Below are 24,147 nucleotides of genomic sequence, written 5' to 3'. Positions count from 1 at the left end.
TAGCAGAGTGGTAGTGGTAGTAGAGCCGGAGGTAGTAGTATTTGGGTATAGAGATAGTGGATAGAAGCAGAGGAGCGAGTGAACGGTAGTAAGAGTAGTTGTAACGGCCATGAAGAAGACGACTAGAGGGACGACAGGTAGCAGAGGGATAGGGTTAATAACAGAGTAGGAATAGTAGTAGAGGGAGAGCAGTAAAAGCAGCAGGGATGGGAGAATAGGAGAAGTGGTAGGAGCAGAGAGAGATTCCACTGAGGAATAGCAAGGGACAAGGCATTAGAGTGGGAGGAAGAGGGCAGAGAAGATAACAGCGGGGATAGACATAGAGAGATAGTTGGAGCTAAGATTGGCAGTAAGATCAGAAGTAAGAGAAGACATAAGATGAAAGGGTGGAGGTGGAAAGGAGGAGTGAGAGATTGTGATGTGGTGGGAATAGAATATCTTGGAACCCAGGGAAAAAAAGGGTCAGGTGAGAAAGGGTGTGACCAACGAGTTGGCGAAACAGCATCGAAGGAGACACCATCCTTAATACCCTTAGAATACTAAGCGGGGCTAGGTCGGGGATGACTAGAAGACCCCTAGGGAGGTAGCTAGTCACAGTCTTCGAGACAACCTTTCTAGCTGGAAAGGAGTATCGTAGACAGTAGGGGTCACCTGTCGATACAACTAACATCCCCGTTATGGATGATTGGGCTAGGGAGGAGGAGAAGGCTGAAGTAGTTGAGAGAGAGAGAGGGAGAGAGGGATGCCCCTAATGCCAAAACATCCAAAAGAACATGGTAGGCTCAAAGATCCCTTTTCTAAGCCCTAACAGCCATTGTATTTATGTAAGAGCCTACAATGAACACCCTTGGACTGTTTTTCAGTGTGGCTATTTGTGGCAGGCCTTCCTGTCACAGCGGACAGAAGCCACACAATCACAATGCAATACCATGCATTTTGCAAGTGGTTAATACACGTAGTCATATAAGCATGGAGCGCCATTCAATATTGCACCAGCATGTGAGAAAAGGCATCATTGCAAGAACACCTCCCCCTGAGACAACACATCACACAGACAATCACAGGTTAAATTGGGAACCAAACAGTTGAATACTGGCGGAGTGATTCAAATCCAGTGGTAGAATGAATGAGACCCCGGTTATTATTTGGTTTATGAAACACATTTACAGTAGTCCACTTTTCCATTGACGACGCTGGCAAAACATAAATCCATGTAAAGCGCTGGCAGAGAGGTTTGAACCCAGCTCAAGGCTGCTCCCTTTTTTCAAGGTTGTACATGCCCAATGCTCTGGGTTGGAAGCGCATGGGGACCTATAGGATGGCATTCAGGACAGTACACCATGCAACGTTTTCGTCATGGTCAAATCATACACATAGGCAGTCTACTTTGCATCTAGCACAACGCTCTGGAAAGAGTAAGAGGTGCAGTTAGTTTGACTTTGGGCATATCGACGATGGGTAAAAGGAATACATGTGTGGGCAGTGGCTCGCTGAGCTGTAGGAGGGTATATTGCAGCAAAACGAACACCACGTGGTGGCTGAGATTACAAATGTAGATTAATGTTAATAACTTTTGTCCTGCTGGTGTAAGGGCTTTTAAATACAGCTAAGGAGTCACTCTATAGAATGGTCAGGTGTTATAAAATATAATCAAAGCTGTCTGATCAAATAAAATCCAAGAACACTCCCATTGCTTCCTATAACATTGGGTGCTAACATTCCATTTAGAAATCAAGCTCCCTGAAGTGCATTCATTAAGTGAGCGCCTCCTGAAGCCACTGTCCGTGTCTAGGAGGGTCAGGGTTTTCCCCATGCTCTGGGTATGATGGGTCTTGCCAATGCAATAGCTTTAGAAAATAGAGACGGTGGCTGCCCTCAAATATTACTAAAAGGGAACCAAACATAAACATACAACTTCAATCTTAAGAATCCAAGCGATAAGGAGCCACTGTGGCCCAAGAGTCTCTTAGTAAGGCACCAGCTAGAAATAGTGATCAAAGTGAGCAGGAACGGTCAGCAGCAGTGTTCCACTACTTTCATTTTTTTCTGTTTGCCATTCCTCTAGTTTTTACGTCCATATTCACCGTTCTATATTGAGGATGTGTCCATTCATGTGCCTATGCAAGTGTAAAGTATTAATAGGACCCTTAGTGACTAGTCACTTAGAGCCTGATTCATGGAATTATTTGAGCGTGAAATAGGGAACTTGTGCGCCAAACTGCGTGCAAAATCCTGTTCGGCGATTCATGGAATCGAATGCGCATGCCTTTTCCAGGACTAACATGGTGTTCGCGCAGGCTCTGCACATCTCTGCGAGCCATCGAGTGCATTGCATGAGACACCACGCACAGCGTGGGTGCCGCTTGCGCAGAGGGCTGGTAAGGGGGCAGAACACACAAAATGGGGAAGAACATGCAAAAAAGTGGGCATTACGAGAGACAGCCCACAGGCAGTCCCTTGAACACCCACAATTGCACCAAACGAGACGTATTCATAAAACCACCCGTGCAGCTTCTCGGACTAGAAATGGCCACAAAAAACCCTTGATCACTACGCCACCCGAAGGCAGGCGTAAAGACACTTGCGTATAGGAATCGCAGCACAGAGCTGGGTCTGCATGTTGGATTTAGGGGTACGTGTACGCAACCTGGGTTCCGATCTAACTCAGGGGTAAGCGTATGCAGTCTAGCAGAGTGCAGGAAAAGTTTACAGGGTTTGCACGCAGAAATTCAGAGTTTAACCCGAGTTACAAAGTAACATACGCATGTTGTCGGGGTGCTAGCAACAATTACGGGGGACCCTGCACAGAGTCCACGAGATGTATTCGCACCTGAGAGAGCATGTTCTAGCTGTTTATGCTTTGCATGGTGGCGTGTTGGGGGCGTTCCGGGCGAGACTTGCGAATACGGTTACTTTGCGCAGTAAATTCCATGAATACGCAAGGCGCGCATTTTTTATTCTGTGTGCAGGCTCGCGCAGCGTCATTCTTGGCGCGCGACAATTGTGGGAGAAATGCACACTTTTCCATGAATCGGGCCCTTAGACTATTGCAATGCCCTCAGCTGTAACATGTCAGTTGTTGCAATATACTTCCCCCCTACCCTCTTCCCAGCTGAGACCACAGTTCCACTACTTTTTCCGGTACCCTTCTACCACTGGCTACAAACATATGAATACGGTCTGCAAGTACCAAAGGGCAGCACATATTAGAATCAGGATACCATGTATTAATCCTGTATGGAGTACAAACGATACAACAGAGGTCTGTAGAGATGCAACTTGTGGTTAGCTGCAATATTTGTTTTTAAGGATTTTCAAACTATTCTCAAAGAGTCACTCTAAGGACTTTGGCCAATGGGCACTAGCATGAGGTGTTACTTGACAGATATTGAGCCCTTCATCATGGCATCTTTTTTATGAAAACTTCTAATACCCCTGCGGGTGCTGAATACATAAATCAAATCTTTTGTAGAAAGCTTCCGATCTACAGACATGTGGAGGCTCTGACTGGTCTAACACCCCAAGATCCAGACAATAATTCTAGTATGGACCCGTTTGTTGGCCAGAATAGGCTAGATGTAACTAATGTTTCTTAAGAAAATGTGCTTTAGAATGCATCAGGCAGCAAGTAATGTGAAGCCACCTTATTCATCTGATAGATGCTGGTACCTGGCGCTGGATTGCTTTACGGATCCTGAAGTCCATGCATCGTTTAATGAGAAGCCATGCTGGGGGCAGGGTGGGTCTGAAGATCCTCTCGATCCGTCCCGCCTCCTACTTACATAGCGTACATGCAGCACAGGGGCTATGGGTTTGGCTGCTTTGGAGACCCCTGACCTTGGAGTTGCACTACTCATGGACATTACTTGCGTCCGGTACTGGAGAATTTGCTGATGGGCCCATGTGTTCTGTTTCCCGTAGGAGCAGCCATTGCTCGGATCTGGCATCTTTGCTGGATGATATCATGATCGCATCTGCATTTTGCTTTTACCGGATGTGCACATGCACCAATCACAAATGTGCTCACTTGTTGATACATCACAATAGGTGCTGCATTTGGGGGAACATATTTGGCTTTGGAATCAACCCTGGAAATGAACATTCGATGAAACAACGCTTCCACGAATGAACGAAAACGTAACAAGGGACAGTGTATGCATTGGGTTCCTCTTCAACCAGTGCTAAGGGCGTCTATGTTCGTCCTGAATTCCTATAAGAAATCATTGTGGGCTCCGCCCACTCCAGCAGTGCAGGGAGCATTAGACCAAAGATAATCAGAGGTTGCAACGCCCCAAATCTCCACGTGCTTGTTTACATCTACAAATACAAATCGTGGGAACTACTTTCACACTGCACATATCTTTGTCATATGAATAGCACAAAGGTATGGAGATCGAGGGTGTCGGGGAATGTGAGAAGAGGGAGGAGGGGGAGGTGGGGGAGGTGGCAAATGGGGCAAGAGGTCTGGAGGTTACAATGGTGCCTCCCGCATTTGGAAAAGAAGGAAGGGCACGTGAGGGAGAAAGGTGTGTACATGTATGGCGTGCCCCAGGCAGCGTCACATTCCACATAAAAGAAAAAAAGGGATGACACCTGAAATTCAAATGGGTAGGGCATGCTGGGTGGCATGTGCAATGATGTGGTCCGCACAATGTAGGATGCGGCAGTGCAGCATGGCGGGTGGAATGGAGAGCCCGGAGGAAGTGTGGCAAGGAGTGCGCTGCCAGGAGTAAATGTGGTGAGCAATTCAGAGATGGGCGGAAGGAGGAGACTGGAGAGGGCATAGGGAGGAGCGGGGGAAGAGGAAGGAGGGACAAGGGAGAAAAGTGGAGCGATGGTGCGGGTGAGTGGGGAAGAGTGCAGGTAGCTATATAACTTGGGCAATGAAAAGGGGATAGGACACAAAGAATTAAGTAATGACCAAACAGGCAGTGATCTTAACACAATGATCAGCAGGACAATTATATAAAAGAGTGTGAACAATATAGAGAAAGACTTTAGTGACCAGGAGAAATTCCATGTTTACCTATAACTTCTCCAAAAACGGATCCCACGACTTCTAAAACTTCCCCTAGGATGCTTAGAAGCGTTGCCCAGACCTTTGGACTGCCCAGAAAGATCTGCGGGGCTTCCCTGATAGTCATCCTCAAATGGGCAAGAGAAAGTCATCCTCAAATGGGCAAGAGGCCCATGCAGGTGGGGCCTCAGCACCACCGCCAAGCTCGTTAAGTGGCAACAGGAAGTACTCCCACATCACACCAATTCCAAAAAGACCTGCACAGGTCAAGGCAAGACCGCTCAAGGCAAGACCGCTTTCCACACAAATGCACCCACATAGGCGACCTAACCTATACAGCTCACAAAAGCAAGCAGTGGGAGCAAACTCACAGCTTTCCACACGGCATACACCACCCAGAAGGCAAGAGAGCAGGAGAAAGCAAGCATTGCCTTCCTTGGTATGGCCAGAGTTGAGTCTGCTCCGCCAATCAGCCCATCTCGCTCAGACAAACCGCTACGCTCACCTATGCTTCTAAAACTGTCTGCTGCACCCCTGCTCAAGCCAGACAGATCCACGCTCCATCCTCTGCACCCTTGCAGGCAATTCCCTTCTGCAGAAAATGGCAGCGGGAACAATACTGCTCCATGTACAACCAGACCAAGTCAACATATCTAGGCAAGGTAATAGGTGGGCCTCTCCAAGGCATTGTAACTCATGGACTATGATGGTTATACCACCACTGGCAGATTGTGAGGAACCTCGCTACGCTACAGAGACTCCTGTTGATGTCATTGGAAAATGGGTGCAAAATGCCACATGCAACGCCCACCCCATGCAAGCACCTCTTGGCATTCAATGCATTCATGTCAATGCTATACCTCTCGAACAAGTCGGATGCCTTGGGGTGCAGTCCCTAAGTGTGGTCTTTGCTAGAACAAACCCCACATAGAAATCACACTTCGATACTAACTGGTGTACTTGATTTAAACATGGGGGCACATTTGCTAACTCATGAATTCATTTTTTTTTAATTGGCAAAGTAGATATTGTTTCCTTCACATACATGTGGACAATTATAAAAGTTAATAGTTTTGATGTCCCGTATTCATTTCAATGGCGGTATGTTGACAAGGATATATGTTAAGACAATTACTATGGTCTGTATGGACAGCCGGGTTTGTGGATTCCTACCTGTTATATTGATGTAGACAGTGGTGAAAGAAGCGAGTGGAACGGAGGCCACATTTTGCGCCCTCACTCGCAGCGTGAAGAATTTTGTGGTCTCAAAGTCCAGTGGCTCTGCGACAAGGATGGAAGCGGATCCGTCGGCTCTGTTGGGCTTCAGGTAGAACCGGACGGGCATGTTGGTCTCTGGAATCTGGCCCTCTTCCAAGTTATAGGTGACTCTTGGGTCACCAAGCGGTGAGATGGCCTTGATAATCTGGGGGTGCAAAAAACAAAGTGTTCATTGAAAGGTTGATGATCATCATAGCTGGTTTTGTGGGGCTTTGGGGCCCCTTACGTCAAACATGTTCTTATTTGAAGTCAAGTGCTAGTAGGTTGAATGCAGGACGTGCATCTCTGTTCTGCCAGTAAACTCAGGGCAACAACCTTTACCTATCTTTAACAAGGTGTGATGAACAGGGATGAAACAATAACACCAGGTCCTTCGCTGTTCTGGGCAGGGAAGGGAAACAGTTACCTTCTTTGCAGAGTGATGAACAGGGACCAAACAATTACACCAGGTCCTTAGATGTTCTGGGCAGGGAAAGGAAACAGCTACCTTCTTTGCAGAGTGATGAACAGGGACCAAACAATAACACCAGGTCATTAGATGTTCTGGGCAGGGAAGGGAAACAGCTACCTTCTTTGCAGAGTGATGAACAGGAACCAAACAATAACACCAGGTCCTTAGACGTTCTGGGCAGGGAAGGGAAACAGCTACCTTCTTTGCAGAGTGATGAACAGGGACCAAACAATAACACCAGGTCCTTAGATGTTCTGGGCAGGGAAGGGAAATAGTAACCTTCTTTGCAGAGTGATGAACAGGGTTGAAACAATAACACCAGGTCCTTAGGTGTTCTGGCCAGGGAAGGGAAACAGTTACCTTCTTTGCAGATTGATGAACAGGGATGAAACAATAACACCATGTCCTTAGATGTTCTGGGCAGGGAAGGGAAACAGTTTCCTTCTTTGCAGAGTGATGAACAGGGATGAAACAATGACACCAGGTCCTTAGATGTTCTGGGCAGGGAAGGGAAACAGTTTCCTTCTTTGCAGACTGCCTCCATACATATATTTTGGCGGTGGCAGCAGCAGCAGCAGCAGCAGCAGCAGCAGTTTTCTTGTCTTTGTTTTGTCCCTCATCTGCCCCCCCTCCACTGCTGAATCTTTCAGTGAGTTGTTTTGCATGTACCCACAACTAAATATCGGTGTAGACACCAGATGTTAAGCAGACCAGGGCCTGCGGAAGGCATTATATCCATAGAGTTTTCAAACCCTAACATGCTTGAAGGACACGTAGAGTCTTTCTGAAGGTGAATGTTAAAAATGAACCATGCTGCCGCTTCGGGGAAGGGGGAGTGGCGGTGTCACTGACATCCATTACTCATCAGTGTGCTTTCTCATTGACTGCAATTTCCTTTTCAGTGTGCGTCACCCTTCTTGACAATCTCTTATCAATGTGTCTACCATTCGTGGCAATTCCTTATCGGTGTCCCTGATTCCTGCCTGTCAACTCCGTATCATTGTGTCTTCTCCCTTCCTGCCACTTGTGAGTGTACCTTGACTCTGCCTGCCATTATGCTACCAGTATGACTTATAAGTGGGCCTTCTCCCTGCCAACTAATTCCTTGTCTGTGAGTCTTCTGCCTGCCTGCCATTTCTTTACTAATGGGCATTTTCAATGCCTGGCAATTCCTTGTGAGTGTGTGCCGTCTCCCGGCCTGCCAATTCCTAACGATTGTGCCTTTTCTCTGCCTGCCAATTCCCGTTCAGTGTGCCATTTTCCTTCCAGCCAATTCCTTATCATTGTGTCTTTTCTCTGCCTGCCAGTTCCTTGTCAGTGTGTGCCTTCTCCCTGTCTGCCAATTCATTGTCAGTGTGCCTGTTCTTGTTTGCCAATTCACTGTCAGTGTTTGCCTTCTTCCTGCCTGCTAATTCATTATCACTATGCCTTTTCCCTGCCTGCCAATTCCTTTCAGTGTGCCGGTTCCTGCTTGCAATTCCTTGTGTTGTTGTTCAACTTTACTTTGGAAATGACTTCCATACAAGTTACAAAAGTACCCATTTCAATAAAAATTGTTAAAATCCCACAGGTAAAAATCAATACATAAAAACATGACAAGTTATTGCAAAAGTCTCATAAAGTCAACCCTTTTAGACAAAGCACATATTAAATATGTTGATACGGCCTAGAGGCCCAAGCTACTCCGCACTGATGAGGACCAACAAGCCAAAACATGTTTGAGGATGCTTGTGGTCTCGTGCAGAAGGGATGTGACCTAGCAGTTCGGGCTGGACTACCCTTTTTGGGGTGGGGCCAAGCCTGATTTGCATATCGTTTTTTCCCTTCTGTAATGGCTGCTAGGCGAAGAACGATGGTCTGGAAGGTTGCCCAGAGCAACGCCAGTGGATAAGATTCAGTCTAAACCTTCCAGCCATCACCTCTTTTTTTTGCTTTGATACAGCAATAAATACATCAATTGCTATCGCCTGTTTGCATAGATGTTCAGCAAGGTCCATTGTCCTCACTCTTCAAGTATAACTACAAGGTTTTACATTTTTTTTCCTTATTATATCATATAAGGGACAATGGAACAGAAAATGTTGCAGTCTCCCTAGTATTCATACAGTGAGGGCACATAGGAGAGAAATCTGGGTGCCACCTTGCTTTAACAGTGGCAAGGGGAAAATTACCAAGTCTCACATTTGCATACAAGGACCTTTTACTGGGGTCGTCTATCAAAGTCAAATAATTCTCTTTTTTGTACGAATTTTCATTTGTGTTTTTATTGAATTTTCAGAGAAATACACTCCATTGATACATGGGCCTCATTAGAAGGTTGGAGGTAACCATGCCGCTTTTAGCGGCATGATTGCCTCCATACCGCAATCCGGGCCCGGGTTCCTCGAATGAGGAATTACCGGGCCATCGCAACCTTGGCGGACCCGGTAATTCCCCGTCCGAGGAACCTGGACCCGGTTCATCCCCATTCCCATTCGAGCCCCCATAGGGCTCAATGGGAATGGGGATGGAGCTAACAACGGGCACGTTAATGACGGGCTCGTTGTTAGCTCCCTGGTCCCCTCGCGGGACCCGGTAAGGACGCCTGGTTTTTCCAGGCGCCCATTGCGGGTCCCGCGAGGAGACCTCGTAATAGGGCGGAACGGATTTACCGGCACCGGCACCTTTACCGGTGTCGGTAAACCCATTCCGCCAACCTTCTAATGAGGACCAATAGTGCCATAACCTTGCGACCCACTCCTGTTCCGTAGGGGCCTCCACCTTTTCCATTTTCGTGCAATGCAGCTATGCTATGATTCATTTTTGCCTTCCTTTGAGCCTTTTTCGGAAGGTTCTCCAACCCCTCTCTATCCCCAACATGGCCTTGCCGTAATTTCTACTAATTTGGGGGCCAAAAATGTCTTTCATAGCTGCGTTGGACTCAGCCCAGAATGGTTGAAGAACCGGGCAGTCCCACCAAATGTGCCTCCAGGTGCCATGTTCTCCACAACCCTGCCAACAGATCCCAGACACTGCGGGATTATACCTATGTAACTTCTCTGGGGTTAGGTGCCATTGTACCATTACCTTTATCCACATTCCCTGGATCTGAAGGGCCCTCGCAAGTCTTGGTACATTCTGCCATAACCTACGCCATTGCTCCTCAGGTATCTGGTCCCACAGGTCTTTGTCCCATTGTGTCATGTATATCCATTCAGGACATGTTGGGGGGTCTGAGAAAAGCCTATACAGTGCTGCTATCATATGTTGGCCTCCTGAGTTGGTCGTCACATATTTTTCAAAGGGTCTTAACTCCCTTGTCGCAGCTTTTTTATTTCCCTGGGGCCAATCGCCAGTGTCTTAATTGTGCATACCTGAATACCTCTACTTCCCCCAGATCGAAGTGATGCTTAGATTGTTGGAACAATTTGATCTCTTGACCCTCCACCATATCTCTGCTTTTTCTAAGAATGTTTATATATAGAATAGTCATATCCCATAGCTAAGGTTAGACAGCTTTTGGCATAATCGCCCGAGACACACTCAGTATACGTGTCCACCACAGCGGTTATGCACCTTCCATCAATATTCTCCAGATTGGACCACACATCCTCCATGCCTAATTTGGTTACAAGGGACTTGATATGTCTAAACCATTCAAACGAGCATACATTATTATAGGACAATAGATCTTTTAGTGCATCACTAAACTTCATATGATCCACACCTGATCAGATGCGAATCGACAGCAATAGAGGTTTAATGATAATGCAATTTTTGATACAAAAGAGGCCCAGTTCCAAATGGACTGGGATATTTGGAGAACTGCCCGGAAGGCATAGAAGATGCTTTAAAAAGTAGTTTTCTGTGGTTACAAGAGCATCAGGTTTGCAGTACCCCCACATCTCTGCACCATATAGGGCCCTGATAATACCTCTGATCTCTGGATCTCTATGGCTGGCTTCACAGAGTTGCATCTTGCTTTATTAACCAGTTGCAAGATGCCATTACATTTCCTACCCTTTGTTGCATCAGCCCGAGCCACATGTTTGATCCATCTCCCATCATTAGAAATTCTGATGCCCAAATAATCAAAGTTGTCCACTTCTTCAACAATCTCTCCTTCTATATCCAGGGCCATAACAGAGTGACAGGCCCGCAATTTCCCACATCGAATAAATTGGGTTTTTGCGATCTTTACTTCTAAGCCTCTTGCCTCACAGAAGTTTACAAAATTGTCGACCTGTTTCATTAACCCCATTGGGGTGCGGGAGATAAGCACAATATCATCTACGAAAAACAGAATTCCAACCTTCTTGCCTGCTAATGTCGGGGCGCCCGATGATCCCATTGGAAGCCACCCAGCTCGGCATCAAAGAAAAGGTTGAAAAGTAGAGGGGCGATGGTTCACCCCTGCTTTACCGCCTTCCTTAACCAACATTTTCTTGAAGTCTCACCACTGAGTTCCCACCTAACTCTGGTTGCTGAATCCGCATACAGCTCAATCATTTCTTTGAACAATTCCAGCGGAATGCCTTTAGCAAAATGCCCTTGTCCACGCGTGCCTTCTCCCGGCCTGCCAATTCATTATCAGTGTGCCTTTTCTCTGCCTGCCAATTCTGTCAGTGTGTGCCTTCTCCTTGCCTGCCAATTCATTATCAGTGTGCCTTTTCTCTGCATGCCAATTCCTTGTCAGTGTGTGCCTTCTCCTTGCCTGCCAATTCATTATCAGTGTGCCTTTTCTCTGCATGCCAATTCCTTGTCAGTGTGTGCCTTCTCCTTGCCTGCCAATTCATTATCAGTGTGCCTTTTCTCTGCATGCCAATTCCTTGTCAGTGTGTGCCTTCTCCTTGCCTGCCAATTCATTATCAGTGTGCCTTTTCTCTGCATGCCATTTCCTTGTCAGTGTGTGCCTTCTCCCTGCCTGCCAATTCATTGTCAGTGTGCATGTTCCCTTCCTGCCAATTCCTTGTCAGTGTGCATTTTCCTCCTTGCCAATTCCATGTCAGTGTGTGCCTTCTCCTTGCCTGCCAATTAATTATAAGTGTACTCTTCCCCTTCCTGCCAATTTCTTGTTAGTGTTCCCTTTCTCCCTGCTCGCCATTTACGACAGAAAATGGCTGCATGCCAACAAACAGCAAAGAACTGCCTCGTCAATGGTAATTTGGATGTTGTTATTGAACGGGTGTGCTTGACAATGTGTCACAGGTGTAGCCACTTTATGCAATTGTTAAAACTGGCTGAATATACAATCCTCCACCAAATAGAATGCGTGATTTGAGTTGGGATCTCTGCTTTCCTATTTACTGCCGCACAGTTTTTTTTAAAAAAAGATGCACTGATCAACCTTCAAAGCCATCAAGGGCTATGTCAGTCCTCTTCCTTACCCACCCCTATTCCACTGCATTGATTCTTTCTTTGTCAACAAGATCAGCATGATCTGCCAACATATTGACACCAACACCACAACTGACAGCACACTGAGCATCCCATCTCGCACACCACAACTACCTGGACAGCTTTCAAGACACTAACTATGGAAGAACTTACTGCCGCAATAGCATCACTGAAGGCCACATCATATGCAGGTGACATCCTGCCTGTCTCTGCACTCAAGAGCCTTCTGGCTGAAGCACTCCTCCATTACCCGACGATCATCAACAGCTCCATAACTCAAGGCACCTTCCCTACGACCCTCAAGAAAAGACAAATCCCCCCGTTTCTCAAGAAATCAACACTGGACACTGGTGACCTCATGAACTACTGCCTCATCACCCATCTTCCATTCCTAGGTAAGATCCTTGAGAAAGTAGTAGCCAAGCACCTCCTCCAACACATCGAAGCCAATAATCTCCTTCTGCCCTACCAATCTGGCTTCAGGCCCAGATGCAGCACAGAAACAACTACCTTCAAGGTATTCAACGATGATTTAAAATCCTTGATGATGGCCATCCTTGCCTCCGGGTTTTCCTTGACCTCTCAGTAGCATTTGACACAGTAGACCACCCGACACTCAGAGACAATCTACATCATCACATGAGAATCAGTGAGATTGTCCTGAGCTGGTTCATTTCCTCCAGATCACTAACTCTACCATCCTATCCACTGTGATCTTCAATCTTTACATGGAACCGCTCAGAACCCTCCTCGCTCTGCACAGCATCCACATCCACCAATATGTAGATGACACACAGATTTACCTCAAGATATATTCCATCAAAGACATCCACAAGCTCAAGGCATGCCTCACATTGATCCAGTCGAGGATTTCCAGGGAAGCTCAACCCCTCCAAGAGTGAATTACTACTGCTGACCAACAACACTGGACACCCTGACATCTAGACTTGGCTCTCTGCAATGAACTTCAAGAGCTTCATACCCCAGCTGGCCACCTGCACCCAGTCCCTTTAGTTCAACATTAATAGACACCTCAAGTTCAAACAGCACATAGCAAGGAAGACACAAACGGTGTGGTACTAACTTTTTCTCCTGCAGAAAATCAAGTCCTTCATTCCAGAAAACAAATTCAGATCTGTCCAAGCTTTGGTCCTCTCCCACCTGGATGGCGGCAATGCCCTTTTGGAAGGTCTTCCGGCAACTAAACTGTAACTCCTAAAATGGGGCATGCATGCAGCAGCACGACTCATCAAATGAATCTGCAAATTCAACTACATCCCGCGACTCTCATCGAACTGCACTGGCTCCCGATGCAAGCAATCCTGCTGCATCATCTATAAGGCTGTCACCCTGAAGTCCACAAGCTACCTCATGGAGAAACTCAGGATCTCCAGAGGTCTACAATCCATCAGAAGTAAGGACATGTGCAGACTTGAACTCCACCGGTGCAGGAAGGAAGGAACCAGAAGACATGCCTTCTCTGTGTATGCCCATAGACTCTGGAACCTCCTCCCCATTATCATCAGACACGCCCCATTGCTTCTACGGTTCAGGAAGAGCTCAAAATCTTCCTCTTCAAGGAATGGCTCTTCCCTAACACCTAGGTCCACACACCTTCCACTCCCCACCCTACCGGATACTCAGCTATCTGCTCCTCACAGGTTCCTCCCTTGGTTGCTTGTGGATCCCTTGCTGCCAATTGTCTGACCTCCCCTATTGTTAACTCCCTGCTCCCTTTTTCTCTGATTTCCTCACTGTGTTTTTCCCCCATCAATTATACAGTGCTCAGCTGCTTCCCGAAGCTAGGTCTGCGCTCAATTTATTTTTGCATTTTTAAAGCGCTCACACAGCCTGGGGGCATTGAGGCGCTGTTACAGGAATATGTCTTAGTTGCATATTTATAACACGCTTAATACCCAGAGGTTTCTAAGCACAGACCCGGGCATCCAACCTGTGTTGCTTCGTGTCGTCTTGTTTCCAAGGCGAGCATGTTGCCACTGAGTTATCCTCCCGGGACAATAAATATCATAATAATAAAAATACTAATAATCTGCGCTTCGTAAAATGTGACCTGGGCTGGGTGAAGGGAGTGTTAAAATTCCAAAATGCAAAAATTCGAAACGAGAAGGAATAGGCCCAAGACATATTGGGGTTTATGTTTGTGAAGGAGTAACATAAAATATATGTGTCAAACCCATTTTCAAAATATGTATACATTTATTTTAAGTTACTCCTCATGTTCATGCATTTGTATAGCAGCGAGGGGCCACGGACTGTAATTTACGGTTCTGCCTCCGCTGCATCTCTCTGAGCCATACAAATGCGAAAGCATTTAGCCTAGCAAGACATGTTCAAGCTGGAGTCAATTCTGTGGATTCCTACTGCATCCCTCTGCTTTCTACACCAGCAAATAGAAGGTGGAGTCCATAGGGATTCATTGAAAACGCTCTCTGCCACGCATACATTGCAGGTGGCATTTACTAAATGTTAATTGCAGAGTGCCGAATGGAGGCATGAAGGCGATTTGGCCTCCACTTTACACCTCCCTTTTGGGCTGTGAAGTGCAAATAAGGGAAAATACGCAGAGGGGAGCTGTTTGCACCGTAACACGTCTCTTCCACCTAAATTACAGGGACTTCGAACATGAGCCTTTTTGAAGCAACCGCTGAATTTTGATTATAATTTGAGACATTGGGAGGGTGGAAAGACGCAATAAGTGTAAATGGAGTCCTCTGCTTGGCTTAAATGCAAGACTTAAAATTGTCATAAAGGACGGGTTTCTTAACTTTTCCCTACCTGTCATGGCTGACCTTTGTAATCTGATCATGTCTTCAGTAAACTGCACCTGAAGTGTCTCCTTCGGAAGTAGAGGACTCCCTCGTTGGTTAAACAGAGGGGGTGAGTTTGGGACTCAGAATTTAGGGCCTCGTTACTAGTTTAGTGGTAATTCGGTATTAAATCAGCCAAAGTTCCTCCAAAATTGATTACCGTTACTGCCACCTGGTTCCGTTGGGGTTACCACGGCATTACGAGTGGTAGTAATTCCCCATTTCTGGAGTCGATAGGATTCCCTGGGGATTTTTGGCCATTTTACCACCGGCACAATTGCAGTGCTGCAAATCCGTCCATTTATTAAGGTAAAATGGAGGATTCACCTCCAGCAACAAGATGGTGGTGAATCCGACACTTTTCCTCTATATAAATATGCAAAAATAATAATTTGGAGGTGCAGGAGAAACAGCAGTAATTCCGGCGGCGCCAAAAAGAGTGGCGGTAACAGAATTATCGCCCACTTTTTTCCTGCACCGGCCAAACTCGTAGTGAGGCCCTATTAGTCTCTCCACAGGTAGTGTGTGAATGAATGCAGCCTTTGTGGTTTCCTCTTGGCTTTCACACGAAATTTCCCAGTATGCAATGTTTAAAGTAAGACTCAAATGCTTAACCCAGTCTTGCCTTCAAGGCCTACTTTCCCAAGCAGGAGTGTTTCAGACAATGGGCCTCATTTCAAGTTTGGCGGTAGCCTTGCCGGTAAGACCTTTTTCCAGCACCCAGGGATGGGCAATTCCCGGGTCATTAAGGCTTTGCTGGACCCGGTAATCACTGATTCCCGGGCGATGGAAAATGTTCTTCCCCATTCACATTTGAGCCCGACAGGGCTCAATTTTCAATGGGGAAGCCGGATGCACCGGCACCATTCATAAATGGTGCCGGTGCATCCAACATGCTCTGCTCGCGGGTGCCGGTCTGCCCGCCAGGTCAGTCCTGGCGGGCGCGAAGGCACCCGCGAGCAGAACTCGTAGTTTGCCAGTACGGTGCAACGATACCGGCAAGCTTACCGGTACCGTTGTTACTGTACTGGCAAACTCATAATGAGGCCCTCTGTCTGCACTCTGATTTCGGTCTGGGTGATATATTATTTCTTACTATATTTTGGTTTCTTTTGAAACCTAAAACCATTGTTCTGAATTCTGGCATCTAAATAACCAATAGTAATTCAAAGAATCTAGTCCAGCTTTTTGGAATGTTATGCTTAATTGGGAACTCTTTGGAGAAAAGGTAGCGAGCACCTCGTCCTGTTGAGACCTCCCACCCCTCCCAAACTGCCTATCGATTTGCATTCAAAAAGGCTTACACCTGCTGTTTAGAACTGCACGTGGGTATTGCACTAACAATAGTGAGCTCCTAATTGTATATGGAATGCTGCTGCTACTTGATCCAACAAGAATTGGTGAAGCGAATAAGTTCTGTATCTAATATGCCAAGTGCAGCCTCAAATGCCGCAATAATGCCATACATAGTCACCATACGCTTTGGAATAATCATACATGTGCGGGTGCTGCCATCACATGCTAAGCACATTCTCGAACATACAACTGGTGAGTCGGCATATGCAAAGTATCGCCTTGCAGGGGCTGCCATCATATGCCACATGCACCGCTAAGCCTACTACACATGCCATATCTAAGGGCTAGCGTCTAAGTACTGTCAACATATGCCATGAGCACCTTCAGATGCGCCTGTGATTGCCTCGTATGTCTGCTACAGTCACCTCGAGAAAGACTGACTTTAAAATGAAACTTTGTATTCATTTAGTATTTCCCATGCACTAATAAAAGACTGAAAATGAGACAGCAGTGATTATTTACAGAAAGGGTGGGGGACACACAGGCGCGCGCACAACCACACACACACACACACACACACACACACACACACACAACCCCTAACAAACAGTGAAAAGTCAATTGATGCAACAAAATCACAAGTGGAACTTCATTCATAACAATTTAGGAGGGCGCCATTTAAAGCGGGATTCTATTGGGTCCAGTTGGTGCCATTTAGTTTTATAATTGACGGGCAAGGAACCTATCCCCAAGGCATTAACATCAAGCCACTTATTATTCCATGCAGGTGTTTTTTGTTCAAAACAGAGAATGAACAAGCCCCATTTTGATGAACCACCATTATTTTGGGTCTGCACGTTTTGTTTTGATTAAACGTCGAATTCCTAAAGCCATCAGAAAGGGCCCTAAAGTAAAGGCATCTCCAAAAAACCAAAAGAAAGGCCGCTGTATTCCTTCTCAGAGTGGTTACATGATCACAGCAAAGTAAACTCCCCCAAATACTGGAGCCCATTAGCTTGACCCAAACCAATGTAATTTAACACATAAATGTCAGCCGCGGGTCTTTCTTCAACAGCTTGCACTTGCGCAATCTGCATGCCAGCAACGACACGGGAATGGGTAGTGGTCGCTAATGTCCTCCATTCGGCACTCTGCAATGAACATTTAGTAAATGCCACCTGCAATGTATGCGTGGCAGACAGCGTTTCCAATGAATTCCTATGGACTCCACCTTCTATTTGCTGGTGTAGAAAGCAGAGGGATGCAGTAGGAATCCACAGAATTGACTCCAGCTTGAACATGTCTTGATGGCACATGGTTGTGATGTGGTTGTGATGTGGGCCGACAATGCCTGCGCGGCTCCAGGATGGAGAGGGCGTGGTTGTAGCCAAAGCCCTGGCATTCATTCATCCATTCGAAAACACCATCCGCCTCAAGTCACACTCACAGCACTCGTTTTTGGCAACAGTGGGTGTGGATGGATTACTCCTCCATTTCATATGTAAAGAACACACATTTAAAGAATGTATTTAAAAAATCTTTGGCGTCCAAGACCGCGCTTTCTAAGCAACCATGTGCCACGAAGCCCAAGGGCTATCTCTTCGAGTCCTATATTTGTTTTAAGTCCTCCGGGAGAATCTTGTCTTGATTCCAGACACTTTGCTATGCACATGTTAAGAACATGCCACAGGGCCGGTGTATATCCGCCCTACCATATTACCAATGCATGGCAAGTAGGCAATAACAATTTCCAGCTGCCATTGCAAGTGAGATTCATTTAAGAAACCAAAACTCTTCTGATCATATTTAAAACTACATAATCCTTTTGGTGTCTCGGCATTCAGTGTTTGTCTAAATTCCATCCATAGGTTTTTTTACTATTGCATTTTGTAATGCATTAAGGATTCTTGTTCGTTGTCCTGTGCTGCGGCCAAACACAGCAATGAACCTGCTGAGATTGGCAAAATGTCAGAAAAGAATAATACAATGTTTAACATGATTTCTCCAGGGTCAAGATCAGAAGGGTGGCCCTCAGCAGTCATGATCATCACAAGGGTGGCCCTCAGGAGTCATGATCATCACAAGGGTGGCCCTCAGGAGTCATGATCATCTGAAGGGTGGCCCTCAGGAGTCATGATCAACAGAAGGGTGGCCCGCAGGAGTCATGATCCACAGAAGGGTGGCCCTCAGGAGCCATGATCAGCAGAAGGGTGGCCCTCGGGAGTCATGATCCACAGAAGGGTGGCCCTCAGGAGTCATGATCAACAGAAGGGTGGCCCTCAGGAGTCATGATCAACAGAAGGGTGGCCCTCAGGAGTCATGATCCACAGAAGGGTGGCCCTCAGGAGCCATGATCAGCAGAAGGGTGGCCCTCAGGAGTCATGATCAACAGAAGGGTGGCCCGCAGGAGTCATGATCCACAGAAGGGTGGCCCTCAGGAGCCATGATCAGCAGAAGGGTGGCCCTCAGGAGTCATGATCCACAGAAGGGTGGCCCTCAGGAGCCATGATCAGCAGAAGGGTGGCCCTCGGGAGTCATGATCCACAGAAGGGTAGCCCTCAGGAGTCATGATCAACAGAAGGGTGGCCCTCGGGAGTCATGATCAACAGAAGGGTGGCCCTCGGGAGTCATGATCAACAGAAGGGTGGCCCTCAGGAGTCATGATCAACAGAAGGGTGGCCCTCAGGAGTCATGATCACCAGAAGGGTGGCCCTCAGGAGTCATGATCAATGCCAAACACAAAGGGGAGAAGAGGTACATCTCCGGTCACAGAGATGTCGGGAAGGTAGAACGCAGGAACGTGGGTCTCCCAGCACCCTCGCCACTCAGCATCCTCAGGATTTACTTGGGGGCAGTGCTGACTGGATATCAGATCCTCCTCAGAATCATCAGTCCGATCGTCTGACCTCTACTCGGGGGTGATGCTGATGAAGGTGCACCAACATTCCCGGACAAAGAGGGAGGTTTGCAAGAGCTAAAATGTCCTCTTGGCACCAGTCAATGCACTCAAGATGTCACTCTCCACGATGGGCGTGGCTTTGATTTAGGTCCTGTCTCCAACATGATTACCACCGGGTCTGCTCCAGACAAGGATGACTAATCTGATGGCTTCCCGCTCGACATATGTTTTGCAGTTACTGTCACGCAAGAGAGATCCTTGGCTTTGGGTAACCGAGTCACCGGTTTCTACTACTCAACGGAGGGCATCCTATGGGGTAAAGGAAAGAGCCATGATATGCTTATGGCCACATCATCTTAAGGCCTGTGGGGCCAATGAGAGGACCACATTCCGTCGGACATTGCTGCACCTGCACCTTCCGCGGCATACTGCAAGCATCTGCCACATCTAATGAACGTGTCAGGGAGCGGTCCATGCAAGCTGTCCAGATGTCCTTCTCCACAGCTCTATTTTCACTGGCCTCAGCTTGAGACAGTTCTCATGACTTGGCCAATCAGATCATTGTGGTTCACATTCCCTGCGTCTGCCAGCTGAGGGCTCAAAGGCACATTTTTTTTGTATTGAACTTGTCCCCATCAGGTCACTTTGATCAATGGCATTTTTTTGCTCGCGTCTCAATTAGAGCAAGAGCCAATATCTGCCTGCCAAGGAAATCCATTGCACCCCCCACCGATTCCCCCCCTCCCCCCAGAGAGACCAGAGTTCTTCCTCTTGCCTGCTTCTGAGGTGGAACAGTCATGAACCCATGACCTTGGAGCCGCGCTCTCTACATTGGTACAATGTGCTGAGCCAATGCAATGCAAAGCTCTCTCTGATTGATGCATTAAACCTCTCATTGCGCTGGCCCTCTTTCCATTACGGACAAATGTCTCCGATGCTGCCCCACACAGACTTTGCATTTTGCAAATAGAGGCCACCTTGAAGTTTTATCTGCAAAAAAAGCCTGTCCAGGAAGATAGGTTTGGTATGCAGTCTTTATATCAATATTTTATATAGAATTGATTATATCTCGACATTTTTTTAATGAGAAGTTTTATAGAGAATGCATTTAGGGGTCGGGTAAAGGGTTACGTATTTTTGAGAAACGGTTGGGGTGAGTTTTTAGGGGTCGAAAATTGGGGTATGGGGAAACCCCCAATTTTTATTTTTAAGTGCATTCTCTATAAAAAAAAGTCTGTATAAATGTTTCGATATATAATCATTCTTTATATAATATTTCGATATAAAGACATGTGACCAAAAAGCCTTTTCTGTTGGTTGAAGTTCTGTAGAGAGGCACTGAGCGGATTTATATGTTTTCCCCGATTTCAGTTCCCTGACCATCATGCTGCCCAAATTTGGTTGCCCGATTCCAATTAACCAAATTGTCCCTTTAAAGAGAAGGTGCTTTCCCAGATTACTGAATTGTTTCCTGTGTGATCAAAGATGGGCCCCTTCTTTGTACTCATTCACGCTGCACTCAATGCCTAATGTACTATTCTGGCCTGCTCCCTAATGATTCACTAGTCGCCCACCTGAATGCCCCCTGTATGGCCAGATCCCCGCACTCTACCGGCACGCATTACACATCTGAAGTATGTGCCTCCAGCACATCGCCCTCCTTCATGGCTGCCTTGACCCGGAAGCAGATGTGTTTGTGCTGGGCACTGTTGAAAGGAGATGTGGCGACTCGCATTACACCCAGCGAGACATTCGCACAGGTCTCACTGGTTGCAGGGAATTCGGCAAGCTGCGGGCCAGATGGGCAAGCCCCTGAGAACATGTTGAATAGCCTGCATTTTCTATGAGCTGCGATCTCCAAAACAGTTTCTCAAGAGCCAAAATGGCGTCGTGTTTTCTGACTATGCACAAAAAATGCGTTTGAATTGAGTGACTCAAAATGGAAGTTACTTACATAGGCATAGGTCATTCTGAACAATGTGGGCTTTTGAGGCCCAGTATTTTGAGGCCCAGAAGCTTATTTAGGACCACCATAGGCTGAGACACATGATCAAATCAGTAGCACGTGAAAATAAAAGTTCAAAATGATCGGTGAGTAAGGAACGTATTGAGGCTGGGACAAGTGAGCAATTTTGGGTTCTTGGTCAGAGCAGCCTTAGGGTCTTGGCTAACACTTTAGAAGCCTCCTTCGACCCGACCACGAGTTTTTGCAATGTCTCATTTTGCAATGCCAGCAGCCCTGAAACAGTTGCTAACTATGGTAGCAAGGTTGCCAAAATGATACCGGGCACAGAGCCGGGCGACCGCCCGGGGTGCTTTTTGCCCTGCCCCACCAGCTCAGGGGGAGTCTTTCAAGGGCTCCCCCGAGCTGGCATTGTGGGACAAGGCGCAGCAGGCGGCCTTTTACTGTAAAAGGTGCCCGCGGCGGTGGGTGCATTTAAATGCGCCTCTCCGCCGTGGACACTTTTCACAAGAAAAGGCGCCATTAGCCCCCCACCACGCCAGCTCTGGGGAGTCTTTCAAGCGCTCCCCCGAGCTGGCGTGGTGGCAGGTGCCTCATTGTCATTGAATGAACCTGCAATGGCGGGCTCGTTCAATGACAATGGGGTGGTAACGGCACCTATTTAACCTCCTCGCGGGAGCGAGGAGGTTAAAAAAAAAACAAGTTGCCCATCTTGGCCCCACCCCCTGTTAACCAGGGGGGTGCGGTGGGTGAGGGGGGGCGCCAGTGCGCCCAGGGCGCTGCTGCCCTTAAGGCCGGCCCTGACTGGGCAGCTTGGCTGAGGGGGACGCTTTGCGGTGACAATAGCGTTATATTTAGAGCAGGGATGTCATTTCACCAAAATGCCTGGGGAAGCGGAAGTAACATCACACGACCCTTGACCCCCTGATGACATCACAGGAAGTGATGCCATTTGACCTCACCCCGAAATGATATCGGGGGAAGCGATGAAACACGACCTTTCACCTGTTGACAAAACAGAAAGTGGAATCACACAGCACTGTAGACTACGAAAAAAATATGGTAACAATATCACTATAATGTGATGTACATTTCATACAAGAATGGATCACCATATGTATCATTAAGATCAGTGTGTATAGGCCCATATTACCAAATTACTATGAATGCAAGCAGAGGTCCATGACCAAATGACCAAATGATAATGACGTGTTATATAGATAAAATATACACCCAATATCAGCCAACCTGTGTTGGTACTCATTTATTGACCTCAGAAGTATGAAAGGCTGAGTTGAAGCGTTTAAGAAAAGACTACATCAGTGACTCACCCCCTGAAGTGTGCCTGAAATAAACCTTTGATGACTCTAGCAATTATTTTATAGAATTCCAGAGAGGCACATTTGGTAGTCCTATTCTTTCTTATGTAAAGTCAGTGCTGAAAGTGTTAGTTCTTATTTTTCGTCTTTTTTTTTTTTAAGGGGCCTGAACAAGAATGCCAGCCACTCCATAGGTAAAGAGCCACATGGTGCTGGCCACAGCCCAGGAGCTTGCATTACAAAAAAAAAAATACTAAACACCCCCCCCCCCCAAAAATCTTTTTTTTTTGCAATTTTTTTGTAGAGGTCGCAAGGGAGACCTCAGAAGTCTGGCGACCCCTAAATGACGTCCCTGATTTAGAGTGGTGCTAATTCAGTGGGCTGGTAAAGGGCAATGCCATGTTTACGGGCAATCTTATATATTTGTAGTGCCTTAAGTGGCCTGCAGACTCGAGCCGGGGCTCTTCGGGGGCGTGGCCTGGCAGGGGGTTGGCCCATCAATTAAGAGGCAACACTTCCCTCACCTGAATGCTGCCTGTTAGGCCACGCCCCAGTAAGAGCCCCGGCTCGAGTTTGCAAAAGGGCCGGGGCTGTGGCCTAACTGTCAGCATTCAGGCCAGGTAAGTGTTGCCTTGGCTTTTACTTGCGGCGCTGTCCCCTTCCCAGGCACCCCTTTCACTAGAGATGGGGGATCATCACCCTGTTACCTGGGGTGCAGGTGATGATGACTGCACCTTTAATCTAAGGGGTGTCAGGCAGGGGGTCGACAGCACAATCAAAAAGCAAGGCTATTTTTTGTAAAGGCTCAAACGCTCAAGAGCTTCAGGCTTTACAAAAAGAAGCCTCAGCTTTTCACTGAGTCGCCGACCCCCTGCCGACCCCCTGTCACTCACCACTTTCTTTAGAGATGCATGGATCATCACCCCTGCATCACTGTTGAAAGGGGTGGCTGGCAGCAGAGTAGGCACGACAAACGAAAGGCGAGGCTTTTTTTCTTTCTAAAGCCTGAAGCACTCTCTTACACATGAGAGCTTCAGGCTTTAGAGAAAAACCCTTGCTGTGTAGCAGTCTGGTGGGCTGCGGTTAGCAGAGTACTTAAGGGGGCCCTGGCAGGGCCCCGACTCAGACAGACTTTTTGGAAACTGCTAGAGCTCGGCCCCCGCTAGCCCCGCCCACTTAAAGCCCTGTGTATTTGCACAAGTGCATGTTTGATCATTTGCCTACATAGGATGAAAGCCAGCTCTCTTTCAAACGCGTTTTAAGATTTTTTCTGCAGTTTCCACACTGCGCGATTTTCGAGCGAAGCCTCTTGCTATGGACGCCCACGCTCCACGCTGGTCAGCACAATCAAGGTGGAGAAAATTGCTATCTCAGCGACAGCAGAGTCGCATTCACTCAGGCTGCAGAAGCCTGGCCTGCTCTCACAGCAGCCAATGCGCAGAGCGCGGCGGCGGACGCAGGGGACGTCAATAATGGATGCACGTGCATTGATTCCTGCTCGATACATGAAGCGAAATGAATTCAACCGAACACCGTGCAGACTGGACAGATTTGCATAAAGAGGACTCACACTAACTTCGTTTTTTGTGTGAAAGTGAATCAATATGGAACGGTAGGCAGCGCAGTTCCGGTCAATATACCGTTTTATGGACAGTGCAAAAGCAAATGATAAAATATAATGCCACGCTGCGGTTTGTGAGTTAGGCAGACGTAGGACCTA

The 24,147-nt window shown here is 47.2% G+C and overlaps 1 protein-coding gene across 1 annotated transcript in view; it reads right to left on the bottom strand.

The window, feature by feature from the left end:
• LOC138497739 (neural-cadherin-like) overlaps window positions 1-24,147 on the bottom strand; it is a 609,504-nt gene that overhangs the window by 222,514 nt on the left and 362,843 nt on the right. Inside the window, exon 13 of the mRNA XM_069621376.1 lies at window positions 6,191-6,440. Within this exon, the coding sequence (XP_069477477.1) occupies window positions 6,191-6,440 (250 nt within the window). The remainder of the gene's footprint in view (window positions 1-6,190; window positions 6,441-24,147) is intronic.

Source organism: Ambystoma mexicanum, chromosome 5q (assembly GCF_040938575.1).
Source record: "Ambystoma mexicanum isolate Mex_15411 chromosome 5q, UKY_AmexF1_1, whole genome shotgun sequence".
NCBI classification, from domain to species: domain Eukaryota; kingdom Metazoa; phylum Chordata; class Amphibia; order Caudata; family Ambystomatidae; genus Ambystoma; species Ambystoma mexicanum.
The sequence above is the reverse complement of the archived record's forward strand: the minus strand, read 5'-3'. Positions and strand labels throughout refer to the sequence as shown.